Source organism: Apodemus sylvaticus, chromosome 1 (assembly GCF_947179515.1).
Source record: "Apodemus sylvaticus chromosome 1, mApoSyl1.1, whole genome shotgun sequence".
Taxonomy (NCBI): domain Eukaryota; kingdom Metazoa; phylum Chordata; class Mammalia; order Rodentia; family Muridae; genus Apodemus; species Apodemus sylvaticus.
In genome coordinates, this window is record NC_067472.1 from 56,422,753 (window position 1) to 56,435,527 (window position 12,775).

General features: G+C 53.8%; 1 protein-coding gene across 3 annotated transcripts in view; it reads right to left on the minus strand.

The window, feature by feature from the left end:
- Positions 1 to 980: 980 nt before the first annotated feature.
- The window catches only part of Nrxn2 (neurexin 2), a 103,159-nt gene continuing 91,364 nt past the window's right edge, over positions 981 to 12,775 (minus strand). For 2 of the 3 annotated variants that reach the window (XM_052191380.1, XM_052191388.1), the window contains one exon: positions 981 to 2,997. In XM_052191380.1, coding sequence (XP_052047340.1) covers positions 2,111 to 2,997 — 887 coding nt within the window. In that variant the 3' untranslated portion in view covers positions 981 to 2,110. The remainder of the gene's footprint in view (positions 2,998 to 12,775) is intronic. The other variant, XM_052191372.1, reaches the window with a different exon arrangement.

Below are 12,775 nucleotides of genomic sequence, written 5' to 3' on the forward strand. Positions count from 1 at the left end.
AACTCCTGCTGGTTCCTGTGACTGACAGTGCAGGTGAGAACAGGGAACTTAGGCCAGGCTTCCAGAAGGGAACAGTAACACTTCAGCCTCAGGAGTAAGGCCACGACCAGCTGGGGACAGGACACCCTGGCAGCGCTGCCCCGTGTCAAAGCCTCCCCAGACTCCTACAGAAGAGTCAGTGTGATCTCCTCAGACTCCCAGACCAAAGCTGCAGGGCTGGCAAGCAGGGATGGAAGTCAGTAGGTTCAGAAGGCCAAGGAGAGGCCACACTCACAGAGAGCCACCCCACAGTCAGCACTCCAGGCTGGTGGCCGTGCTACAGAGCTGGGGGCGCAGAGCAAGAGAGGTGCAGGCAAAGTCACAGGACAGAGGAACAAGTCCTCGGAGGGGTTCGGCCACTGCTATACCTGAGGCCCTGAACTACCCATTGCCAGCCCCTGACCACCAGGAGAGGCTACTTCCCTCCAAATATGGGACAAGATGTCAGCTATCTGGTAGGAAAAGAGTGGTCGGTGCGCAGCCTCGGAAAAGAGGGCCACATGACGCCAACGGAAAGCTAAGGTCATGGAGCCCCAGCCAAACGCCAATCTCCCTCCCTCCTCCCACACAAGCCTCAGCTGTCTCTCGCCATCAGCCCCACCCAGCAGACACCTGCGAACGAGATGTTCAACACTGTCCAAGAGCCCAATGTCGTATTCAACTCAAAAGTCGGAGGGCTGATCCAGAGAAAGTTCAGTGACGGTGCATTGGACAGGGCCATTCGTCATCAAGAGTGAAACTTGAATCTCTTCCTCAGGACCCATAGAGCAGAAGGCGAGAACCGACCCCTGTAAAAGGTCCTCTAATGGCACACACATCTTCACACACTAAATATTTAGAGGAATATTAAATATTTCAGGTGCACCCACTGAGCGCTGAGCACGGGCCAGGGCCCTGACCTAAGAACGCCCTCCCGGAACAAACTACACAGGACTGGTGGGATTTGGAAAGTTTTTGTTTTCTTTTTCCCACACATTTCCGGGTTTGGGGTGTTTTCCAAGACTCAGACACATTTGTTAACAAAGAGAAAAAAAACTGGGGGAGAGCAGGGAGCCCATGGGCGGGGAAGTGACCCCAGCCATCCGCAGACACAGCCTCACTCCCGCCATCCTCTGCACCTGCAGCTAGCTGGTGCCACAGACGCAGCTCTGGTACCTCGATTAATTGTTTTTAATATATATCTGCATTTGCCTTTCCCTCCCCCCGCCCCCCCACCCGCTCCTCCAGCGACTTCGGCTTCCCAGCAATGCACGTTGCCCGGCAGCAGCGACACACACAACAGGCCTTGGCCAGGTCCAAGCCCAATCCCTGGGCAGCCCCAGGCAGGAGTTTCTCCTCACGAGGGGACTTGGGGCACTAGGGGAATGAACCCCACTGTCTGGCCCCAGCCACCCAATCTAGGCTGCTCTGGGTCCACCCGCCCACCCTTCTCCCAGAGACTCTGGAAACCCAAAGGAAGGGAAGCAGAGGAAACAGAATTTAAAAAAGAATGAAAAGGAAAAAGAAGAAAAGAAAAGAAAGGAAAGGAAAAGAAAAGAACAGAAAAGAAAAGAAAAAAGAAAAGAAAAGAAAAAGGGGGTTGGGGGGAGGAGGTAGGGACAAGAGACACAGCAAGCCTGAACCGACAGGAGGGCTGCGAAGAAGGAAGGCGGGAGGAAGAAGAAAATCGAGGGAAATAAACGAACGGCGCAGTGGACACTTTACAAAACCCCAGCCTTCCTTCCCGCCCAGCCCCACCAAAATAAAACTACCCCCCCTTAAAAAAATAAATCAACCCAGGGCTGTGAGCACGTGCCCTGCCTGACAGGCGCAGGGCGGAGGACAGCCAGCCCCAGAGCTGACGGTGCGGCGCCGAGGGCAGCGGGAGGGAAGGGGCTGAGCACGTAGTAGGTATATTCCTTTTCTTTTTCTTTTTTTTTTTTTTTTTTTTTGCGTTTCCTCTTCGTGGGAGTAGCCTGAGGCAGCCGGGGAGAGGGTCCCCAGATCCCCCTGCAGGGAGAGGGCCGCACCCTCCTCCGGGCCCTCCCGGGAGGAGCAGCTGGCAGTGGGGCGCGGTGCCTGGACTGGGTGCTCAGACGTAATACTCTTTGTCTTTGTTCTTCTTGGCCTTGCTTGGCGTCTTGGGGGCAGCGGGGGCCTTCTCCTTCACCACCGCCCCATTGCTCTGGGCCGAGTTACTGATGTAATTCCGGCTCTGGTCCACCTGGTAGGAGCCCTCGTCGCGGTTGCGGTACTTGTACATGGCGTAGAGGAGGATGAGGATGCAGAGCGCCGCCGCCGCCACGATGCCCACCACCATGCCCGTGGTGCTGCTGGACTCGCGGATCACCTCCACTGCGCCCGGCGGGCCGCGCTCCCCCGGACCCGTGGGGTTGGCTGTGGGCAGACGGGGGAAACCGGGAGCTGAGGTCACGCCGGGGCGCAGGGGAGGCGGCCGCCGCGGCTCGAAGGCCGTGGGGACCCCAGGCCCCAGGGGTGGGTTCTCCAGCAGCGGCTGCAGTGGGTCTCGGTGGTTCATTTTGCCCGCGGGCAGGTTGGGGGCTGGGGCGGAGGGCGCAAATAGCACCCCAGGGGCGCCCGTGGCCCCATCTGTCCTGAGGTTGGGTCGGGGCGCGGGCTTGCGGGGCGACAGGAGGGTGGTGCGGTCCGTAACCAAGGGGAAGGTGGTGTAAAAGTCCTCGTCGTCCGTGGGGGGGAGGCTGGAGTCAAAGACCTCCCCGGAGGCGAAGCCCGAGGCTTCCACGGGCTCCTCGCAGTCGCTGTCGTCGCGCTCGGCCTGACACGGGCCCCCCGAGGACGGGCGGCGCGCGGCGGGCGGAGGCAGGGTGTCTTGGGTGGCACCCACGCCCGTGAGAAAGGGGTAGAAGGTGGGGGGCGGGGGCACGAAGGGGGACCTGGTGGCCACGGGAGGGGGGTCTAAGGAGTCCTCCGTGATAATGGGCAATATTAACTCTCCTCCTAGGAAAAGAAAGAGAAGAGAGAAGAGAGGGCGTCAGCGAGGGCCGGGGCGCGGGCGGCCGGCACAGAGAGAGAAACAACAGCCTCACACCCAAATCGGTTCAATTGGCTTTGGCGGAGACTACGCGGGCCGGGCCCGCCCGCCAGCCGGCCAGCGCCTGCGCTTTAAGCGGGCTGCGGCTCGGATGCCCTGGGCACCCCACGCGCGGGCTCTGCGACTCTGAGTTTTGGTCTTTTTGTTTCGTCTTAAGAAACCAAACGGAACAGAAAGGAAAGGAAATTGAAAAGAAACGGAATTTTTTTTTCTACTGGTTTAAGGCTTTAAAAACATACAACAGCAGCATTTAAACAAACCTAACAACAATATCTTTTAGGGTTTTTTTTATATATATTCTTTTTGCTTTTTTTTTTTTTTTTGCTTTTGTTTTTTAAAAAAGAAGATAGCATACCACGGAATTCAGGCAACTTACATCAACAAATAGGCCGTGTGATTTTAGCATGAAGAAAAAAATTACAAACAGAGCTGTGTAAGCGGGTTCTCCCGAAAAAAAATAAGAAAAAACAACTTTTCCGTACAACGTTTTCTGTCTATCTGTTTGGCCTCTCCCTCCCTGATCTACTCCCTGGACAGCCTGCTTCCTCCAGAAAGCTCACTCGCCTCCCTCTCTCGAGCCCTCTCCCCCTCTCTGAACGCGAGACTGAGACCTGCACAGTGCGTGTGGGTTGGGTCTGGGGAAGTGGCGCCGTTCAGTGACACCGTGGGAACAGGAAGGGTCAGTGGAGAGGCCACGGAAAGGAGAGACGATGGCGTGCCTGTGTGGGTGTGAACACTGAGGGAGGGGGCTGGCCAAGGAAAGGACCTTGGGGCTAATATCAGTGGCCATCAGAGGAAACTTTGAACGGGAATGCTTGTGGGGATCAGCGAGCAGGGAGGACCAGACACCCTGGAGCTGGGTCTTGTCCCTTAGGATTCTGGGAGGTGCTGGAAAGCTCAGAAGATGCGTGGAGGTGGGGAGGATTGGGAACGGGTGCGGGAGAACTGAGAGCGAGTGAGGGCGGAGGTCACGTGATTACTGAGCTACCCCCTAACTCTCCTCTTGCTTCACCCTCCACCTCTGACCCCCACTGACTTCCCCCCACCCCCTCCCCAGAACCCCCATGGACCGCCAGAACCTGGCCAGGTTATGACTGCCTCTGGCCCTCTTATTATTGTTAAAACAATAATAAAATAACGGAAAGAAGGAAAAAGCAAAAAAAGAAAAGAAAATACATACACAGCCATCTGGGAGGGGCACGCTAGCTAAAATAGGGCCCGGGATAACTAATTGGGAAGGTCTGTGGTAGGGAGTGGGTATTGTCTTCTCTTTTAAGGTCTGATAACTCGAGTACCCTGGGCAGAAACTGCAATTCCCATCAGCTCCCTGTGGGCGGGAACTATAGGTTCCATTAGCCCTTCAGGGGCACGAACTACAATTCCCATCTGTCTCTGGGTCAACAACTACAACTCCCATCAGCCTCCTGGGCCTCTTCCCTAAGCAAAAGAGCTGCAAGTTTCTGACCTCCGGTAGATAGAAGCTGAATAAGCAAGCTCTAGGCTGGAAGGTGGGCTCAAACTCTGGCTTTGGAGGTTGCCTCTGGTCCTTTCGGCTATGGAGTTGAAGATTTCCTCTCTGGCTCTACCTCCAGCTCAGCCTGTGTCCAATCCTTACCTGAGCACTTACTTGCAGTCTGTACCCACAGTCTTCCACCCTTCTCTCCTAATCATCCCAGGGCTTCCATTAGCAGATCCAGCAGCCAGGCCAAGCACCCAGAGCCTTCTCTGCTCTGCCTACCCCAGCCTTCCTGATGGCTTAACTTCTCGTACACCTCTTTGAACCTTTCCTCCAACGGCTTCATCAATCTCACGGAGGCCACAGCAAAATCTCGCCACTGAAGGAGAAACCTTACCAAGCTCCTCAAGCATACTTCCCATCAGGTTCCCTTACGCCACAAAGTTTAGAGCCCAAGAGTTCCTCGCCTACGCCTACAGACTTAGCCATATGACATGTTGGCCCAGGAGCGGATTGCCCAGTTCCACGGATGGAAGCCAGAAGCTCAAGGATACCAGGCAAAGTACTCTGGCTCTATCACTAATAGATACCAACCCTCAAGCCCAGCTTGTAGTGGATGAGGATATTGGGGCCTAGAGAGGGCAGAACTTCCAAGTGAGGTGAATAAATGAACCAGCCAGTCCCTTCTGTGACTCCCAGAAGCCAGGAGGGGGTCAGGGAAGCCTGGGCCATCACCCTCACCTTCTAGGAGGCTGGCAAGGCTGCTCACCTGAGAATCCAACCCGGAGGCTACATGCATATCGACTGAATTCCTGTGTGATTACACACATGTCCTGCCCCCATTGGGTCCCAGCCCTCCTCTATAAATCTAGAGTATTGTCATGCATGGTGGCACAAGCTTGTGACTCCAGCACTCAGGAGGTGGAGGCAGGAAGATCAGTTCAAGGTCATCTTCAACTACATAGCAAGTTCTGGCCGGCCTAGGGTATGTGAGACTGTCTCAAATAACCAAAATAAATAAACTAAGGAAGTGAGCTTTGGGCCTGTTTAGCCTGACAAGGCTTCATTCCCATCCACTGGCCTGGCCTACCCTCTGCCAGCTTTGCCTTCATGTTTTCCATCACAGACTGAGCCACTACTGAGAACCCCAGGTCAATGCTTACCCTAACCCGGCTTATGATCTGCAACCAGCTGACCATCACTGGAGACCCAGCGAAGTGTCAGTCCCATGCTAGGGTCGTGTCCTTCCCTAAAGTGCCTGTCATCACACTGACCAAAGGCTGGCCTGATGGCCTCTCTAGTCTATGTGGTGCCACGGTGTTTCTTCTGTTCCCACATCCCTCCCATTCCCAGTGTCCTCAGCCCTGCACAGGGGCAAACTGATTACAGGCTAGCCTGTGGCCCTTCCAGTAGTACCAGCGTGTGCCTAATCATAGCAGGAGCTCCTCCCCGCATGCGCAGTGAGCTCATCCAGGTCCTTTCTGCCCATCCACACTACCGCTTGTCTCCTGACCTTTGCCCTCTGTTCCGAACAGGCTCCCTGTGGATAACTCACACACGCTCAGAATCAGCCAATACCTCACTTTCCACAGACCCCAGAAGATGCCCTCCGTTCCTGGTGCCTCTGACACCGTCTTCCTGCTCTTGGAGATTCGAGTTGGACTCAGTGCCAGGGAAGGCCCACAGGCCTGAGGCCCATCTGCCGATCTTACTAGCAGCCAGCGCAGGCCTGGCACAGAGCTCTTCAAGGGGAAGTGAACGGCAAGTCCCCTAGCATTCATTCCCTCTGAGGTGGGACAGGTCCGTGGGGAAGCACAGAGCACCTGTTATAGACTGAGTTTACAGCCTTGCCCCACCTTATTGGGCAACAGGCACTGCTGAGAGCTACTGGCAGTCTTTCCTCCATGCCCTCAGGCCTGCCTCCTCCCCTCAAAAAGCGCTGCCACGTTTTGCATCTTAGACTGAGTTACCAGCACCCTCAGGAACTCCAGGGTCAATAACCTGGCTTATGCTCTCCAATCAGTTGGCTATCACTAGGGACACAGCGAAGTATCCTTAGTGCAGCTAGCTCATCAGAATGACGAGGGCACAGATCTTGGCTCTTTACCAACCTGTTGCCTCCAGCTGAGAGAGGGCAGATGGTGGACTCAGGCCTGGACCACACATATCCTGCCCCGCCCGTGCAGTCCCACAACCATTTGCCCAACGCACTCGTTCTTGGGACACGCGGGTGTTCTAGATCACCGTCCTCCAGCCCCCACAACCTGCCCTGGCTCCCTTTTCAGATCTCAGCCATATCCTGCAGTCCTCGCCCCTGGGAGCTTGTCTCTATCCACGGGCTGCCACCATATCTCCCACGATTCCACCATTGTGCTCTTTACATAGCAGCGTCTTCCTCTGATACTACTCCTGTGTGTCTGACACCCCGACACAAACCTCTTGCAAAGAGATAGAGCATGGCGAATCTCTCATGGCTTCCCCATACCACCCTGGCCTGGACTGTGGGGCACCCGGAGTCATCAATGAACTTCCATGGGCACTGGCCCAGGAAGGATCTAGAAAACTCTGCTGGGCATGAGTCAGCAGGGAGGATGCCTCAGAGGCTTCTGCCTGGGACGTCCCACTGTTGCCCCCACCTAGGCTTTTGAGTAGGGGGACAATCAAGGTGACTTATGATGTTGGGGAGTCCTGTGATCAGCACTGCATCACTGGGAGACAAACAGGAGACTGTGGCCCCTGAAGCCATTGGACTCTGACAAGGGCCCCAGGCCGCCTTCAGCCCCCTCTCACATCTGGCAGTGGTAGGAGGTGCATGTTTATCAGAGCCACGGCCCACTCACCCTCTGCTCTTCCTATCCTAAGGAAACGGATCACCTCCATGTACGCTGGGTCCTCTCGCCAGAGAATTCCATTCTGACTGGACTCCAGCAGCCATTCCCAAGCAGCTTTTCTGTCCCAACTCTTCCCTCTCTAGGGCACTCACACAAAGAAATCTGGGCCCTTTCAACCTTCAAGGCACAGGGGCCTTGACTAGAAACCTATCCACGAAGCTCTGTGCAGTGGCTCATACCTGTCAATTCCATTCCTCAGGAGACTGAGGCAGGGACATCGCCATGAATCCATGAGTTTGACATCAGCATGGGCTACAGTGTCTGACCTTGTCTAAAACATAAAGAGTCTACCTATGAACCCTAACTTCTATCCAGTCAGAACAAGTCTACCCCACAGCAGAGTCTGAAATTGAGGTTCTGGGTGACCCAACTAAGACACCTGCTGGCATAGAGCCCATCCCCCAGTGCTGAGGGAGGGGCACGAACATTAGCATCTCAGTGGATTAGGGGAAAGGCAGCTCTTATACCTGAAAACAGCCCTGTAGGTCACAACTTACCAAGCCACATGCCTACCATATTGATAAAAGCAGCCCAGCTTGGGGCCCAGGATACACCGCTGAGCCAACAGGACACTGGCTAGATTCGTCCCTACTCACCTGCCGGAGCAGAGAAGCAGGCCAGCGTGGGCGTGGCCTGAAGGATGGCATCCCTCCGCACCTGTAACACCAGCTTGGCAAGGGCGAGGCCAGAGTGGTTTCACGGTCAGAGACAGTGAGCTACTCAACGGGAGGATGTGTGCACGTGTCTATGAGCACACACACTCAGACGCGGACCCCCTGTGAAGGTTTGTGGTTCTATATCCATGAGAATAAATTCCTAAGCACAGTAGCCTTCGTGGATCTGAGGTGCCTGTGTGTGTCAGTGAGTGTGAGCAGATGTGTACGTGGGAATGGGTCTCTCACGTCTGCTGTCCATGAGTCTGAGGAAATGTCCTTTGTGTCCATGCTGTGTGAATGCACCCTTCAGAATTGAAAGCTAAATACCTAGACTCTGAGCATAAGCAGTATATATATTACCCCATAAAATAAATACATTCCTTCTGAACCTTGACATCTAGACTACATTTGCCAACATTCCTAGCAATTGAGTATGGCTCAGTTGTTGAGTGTTAGGCCCTGTGGTACTTTGTCCCTAAGAGCCTCCAGAGCTCCGTCCTCCACACTCTTCCCCAACAGTGACCTAGGACATGCTGTGTTAAAAATGGAGGAGCCACAGATGGAAGGAGGGTGGATTACTAGCATGCCCGCTGGGCAGACCAGGAAGCGTACATCTGAGGGAGAAAGTTCTCTTGCATTAACCACTGAGATTCAGGGCTTATCTGTTACAGAGATGAATGTCATTTTACACAGGCTCTGGCCCCTACAATGGATGTCATAGCATTCAAGTTGACAATCCAGAGAAAGGCTAGGAGGGGGAAAAGATGAAGACCCACAAGCCACTGTGTCTAAAACATTTGGTACAAACATTGCTTGTGCCAACCTGCTGAGGCAGAGCTGCTGAGGGGAAGCGTGGGGACAGGGCCCAGGAAGGTCACCTCTTACCTTCTGCCTTACCAACTTGTGTTACAACATAAACTTAAATGAGGGTTGGCTGCCTTGCAGGAAGGGAGCTGAGGAGGAAAGGTGTGGTCCCTGCAGGGGTCAGAAGAGCCACTGCTCTCAGAAGCCACACAGGGGTAAAGGCTGAAAGGGCACAGGGGTCAATGACAGAGACCTCAACTGAGTGAGGGTCAGATTTAGGAGCGGTCTCCCCACCTAGCATTTAAAGTATTCTCATGACAGTCATGGCTCTGTGCAGAGGACAGGGGCAGAGAAACAGGAGAAGCCACCAGAATGGAGGTCAGAACTTAGGAGAGGGCTGCAGTATGGCTGCTGGGACTAAGTCTGGAAATGGCCAGAGGTGTGCAAGCGGGTGCGGGATGTCTGCACTCACACACAGCCAAGAACAAGTCTCCCAAAACTCACTTCTGAAAGAGCCATGGAGGATAAGGATGGGACATTCTGCCCAGCAGAGCGGCAGCCTAAAGCCTTCCCTGAGACGGAAGCAGGAGTTACTGGAGATTTCGTCTAAACCTCTGCAGGAGCAAAGGCCTGCTGCATTTCCTCCTGTGCTCAGGCCTGGGTGTCCAGCTTTCCCTACTCTCAGCTCTTTTGTGGGGTGTGGGAGTAGACAGGTCTTGCTATACTCCAGGCTGACCTTGAACTTGCAACCCTGTTGCCTCTACCCCACAGGTGCTCACGTCTACACCCAACCTCTTCCTTTTGTGACAAGCTTTTGTTGTAGGGGTCACCTCTACAGAACCACTCTACTCTAAGGTGTGCTGGAAGTAGTAAGATAAATTATCTCTCAGTTCATAGTCTGCAGACCAGAAGCAGCAAGTCTGGGTGGATCAGAGTAAGCTACCATCTACTACTTTGAAATTAACAACCTCCTGAGATGAGACATGTGCCATCCTTGGAGTGGCAGCAGGGGACATTCTGGGACAGAATGTAAAATGAAATAGATCTTTGGTGGCTGGGCATCCTAAACCCAAGCAAAACATTCTCTAGCTGACCCCCAAATCTGTTTGCGCTTCTGCCTAGGAAGAGGTGGTTTACGACCATCTCAGCTCAGTGTGGTCCCAAGGCTGAGCTCTGGGTTGGAATGCATGTGAGCCAGAAGAGCCTGCCTGGGGCCAGCCTGGGGGACCTTCCACTCCTGGCCGCTTGCTCATTCTTGCACCTTGAGAAGTCATGAGTTAAAGATCACACAGCCACAGGATGGAAGGAGACTTTGAGTCATTACTGGGAGGCTCCCACCAATCAGAGCATTGCAAGCCAGGTCTCTGTTAAACCACAGAAGCAGAGTGTCATTGCAGCAACTAGTGTCGCTCTGGAAACTCCTGGGAATCCGAACACATGCTGCTGTGCATCTGATCAAATGTGTGTGCCGGTGGAATGAAGCCTGCAGATGGCTCTAGGGTCTCATTTATGGATGGGGACACTAAGGAGGGGTGTGTGTAGTAAAGGCAAGTTTCATCTGGCATGCATGAACCCGTATGCGTAAGAAGGCTTGTGTTTGCATGCTGCATGCTCCTAGGCACACACCCCTAATGAGGGGTGTGTGTGTGTGTGTATTTGTGTTCATGTGCACCCCCTCTTTGGGGGTCTGAATGAATGTGGACATACTTATGTATGGATCAACAACATGTGTGTCTCTGTGGACTATACAGTTGTGAAACGAAGTGTATCTGTGTACATATGCTTCACAGGGTCTGAGGTCAAGTGTGTGTAAGTATGCATGTACATATATGAGCGTGCATCTCAGGGTCCCCTCTCAGGCTGGCAGTGGAGGAGGGGCGCAGATCCAGGAGGCTGAACCAATGTGTACATATGCATAGACTTCTGGGACCTGAGCACTTACACCCTACTTGGATACCATGTATCCATGCTCCTTTGGTCTTAGTACATACTTAGACATCAATGTGTAGAAGCCCCTTCTCTGGGGACAAACATGTGGATCCATGAGCACATGCCTCCAGAGATGGACATGCGTGTCTTGGTGAATATCCACGGACAGAAGCATAAGTCCTATACACACAGTCTGGAAGGGCACATCTTTGGATATGTGTACATGCATGCTTCCATGAGTGTGAACAAATTGTGTACATGCCTGAACACAAAGGTCGTGTCTGTTCTTAGGAAACATGTGGCCATCTGAATGTATATGTGGTCTGTACACATGTGTGAGCAAGCATTACACAGGGGGCTCACTCCACAGATGTGTGCCCTTGTGAACTGAGCACGGACGCATAACCCTGTTCCATGTAGCTCTGAGCATCTGTAGGGACCTGAGTGGGTTCGAGGCTCACAGCGCTGAACGTGGGAGCCTTTGTGCAGCTGAGCATGAGGTGTGCAGGTGTGGTTCTCTGAGGGCTGAGCAGGTGAGCACCTGTGAGTCTGGCCATCTCTAAGCATGCACATGAGACACTCAGAGACTCTGGTACAGAGCATACTTTGTGGGGCTGTGTTTCTGTATCCCCTTGTGTTTCTCTGGATTTCCTAGGAGTGTATTGAATATTGGTTTCAGGGTATCTGGGCACATATGACTCTCTGGGTCTAAATGTCTGTGTGCCTCTGTTGATCTGAGTGTAAAAATTGCATGCACTCTTCTAGGTTTGAGGCTGTGTGTGTGTGTGTGTGTGTGTGTGTGTGTGTGAATATGTGAGCTTCTGGGTAGTTTGTGAATCTGTATCTTAGGTATACAAGTGTGACACTGGTTGGAGCACATGTGTGTGCATATGGACGCCTGCCTCTGTGGATAGACATCTTTGCATTCCTCCTATGTATCTCAGGGGTGCAAAGTCCACAGTCCTACGAGGGCTGGGCTGGAAATACAATGTGTGGGCCAGGACAGCTGGGCTGGCAGGGTGGTGTGTCACATCACGAACTGTAGGTGTCTGTCCCTTAGAGGCACTCCCACTGGGGAGAATTCTAATAATATTCTGTGTGACTGGACCTCCAGTCTCCTGGAAAATAATGTGCTAGATGACAGGCTCACTGAAGGAGGAGGAGGACAGGGCCTGGAGTCTGTGGGGATGAGGGATGAGGAGGAGAATGTGCCAAACAGCGATGACTCCAGGGCACACACTCCCACCCAGGGTGAAGATCTGCAGTGTGGACGGCAGACCACCTAGGGTCAGGCTCCGAGCAGCCTGTTACTAGCCAGGCTGCCTCTTCCTTCGCCAGGAGCCTGATGCTCACTAGGAAAGGTTTCCTTATCCTGGGGCCTCAAAATGGACTCGAGTTGTGGAGGCCAGGATGAGAGGGACAAGGAACGTGGCCCAGGCCGGCCTGACTTCCCATGGGAGATGAGGACCGTAGGCACTTCGGAGCTGTGGACTAAGAGATGTAGGCGAGCACCAGGCTCTGCAAGGTCCACTCGGCCCTACCTACGTTCAAAGCTGGGCCAGACCCCAGCCTCTGGTCTTTCTCCACCTCTACCGTCCCCTTACATGGTGGCTCTTTTTTACAGAAGAATTGCACAATGCTCAGTCATCTCTGGGAGCCCTGACCTGGGGGCGGTTGACCCATCCACTTCAGGTCTACCTTACCCTCCTATTCTGACAAAGCACGAAATGGCTCCAGATACCAGAGAGCACACTGGAGGACAAGCCCATTCTTCTAGACAGAGTCTTGGCTGGAACCCTCAACCCTCCCAGTATAGCCCTAGGACAGCCTGGGGTGTGTGTGTGTGTGTGTGTGTGTGTGTGTGTGTGATATCTGTGTTCTGTGCTCTGGCTCTGCAGAGTTGAGGGAGAGCAGAAATCTATCAGCACTGAGTTTGTGTCCCAGAATG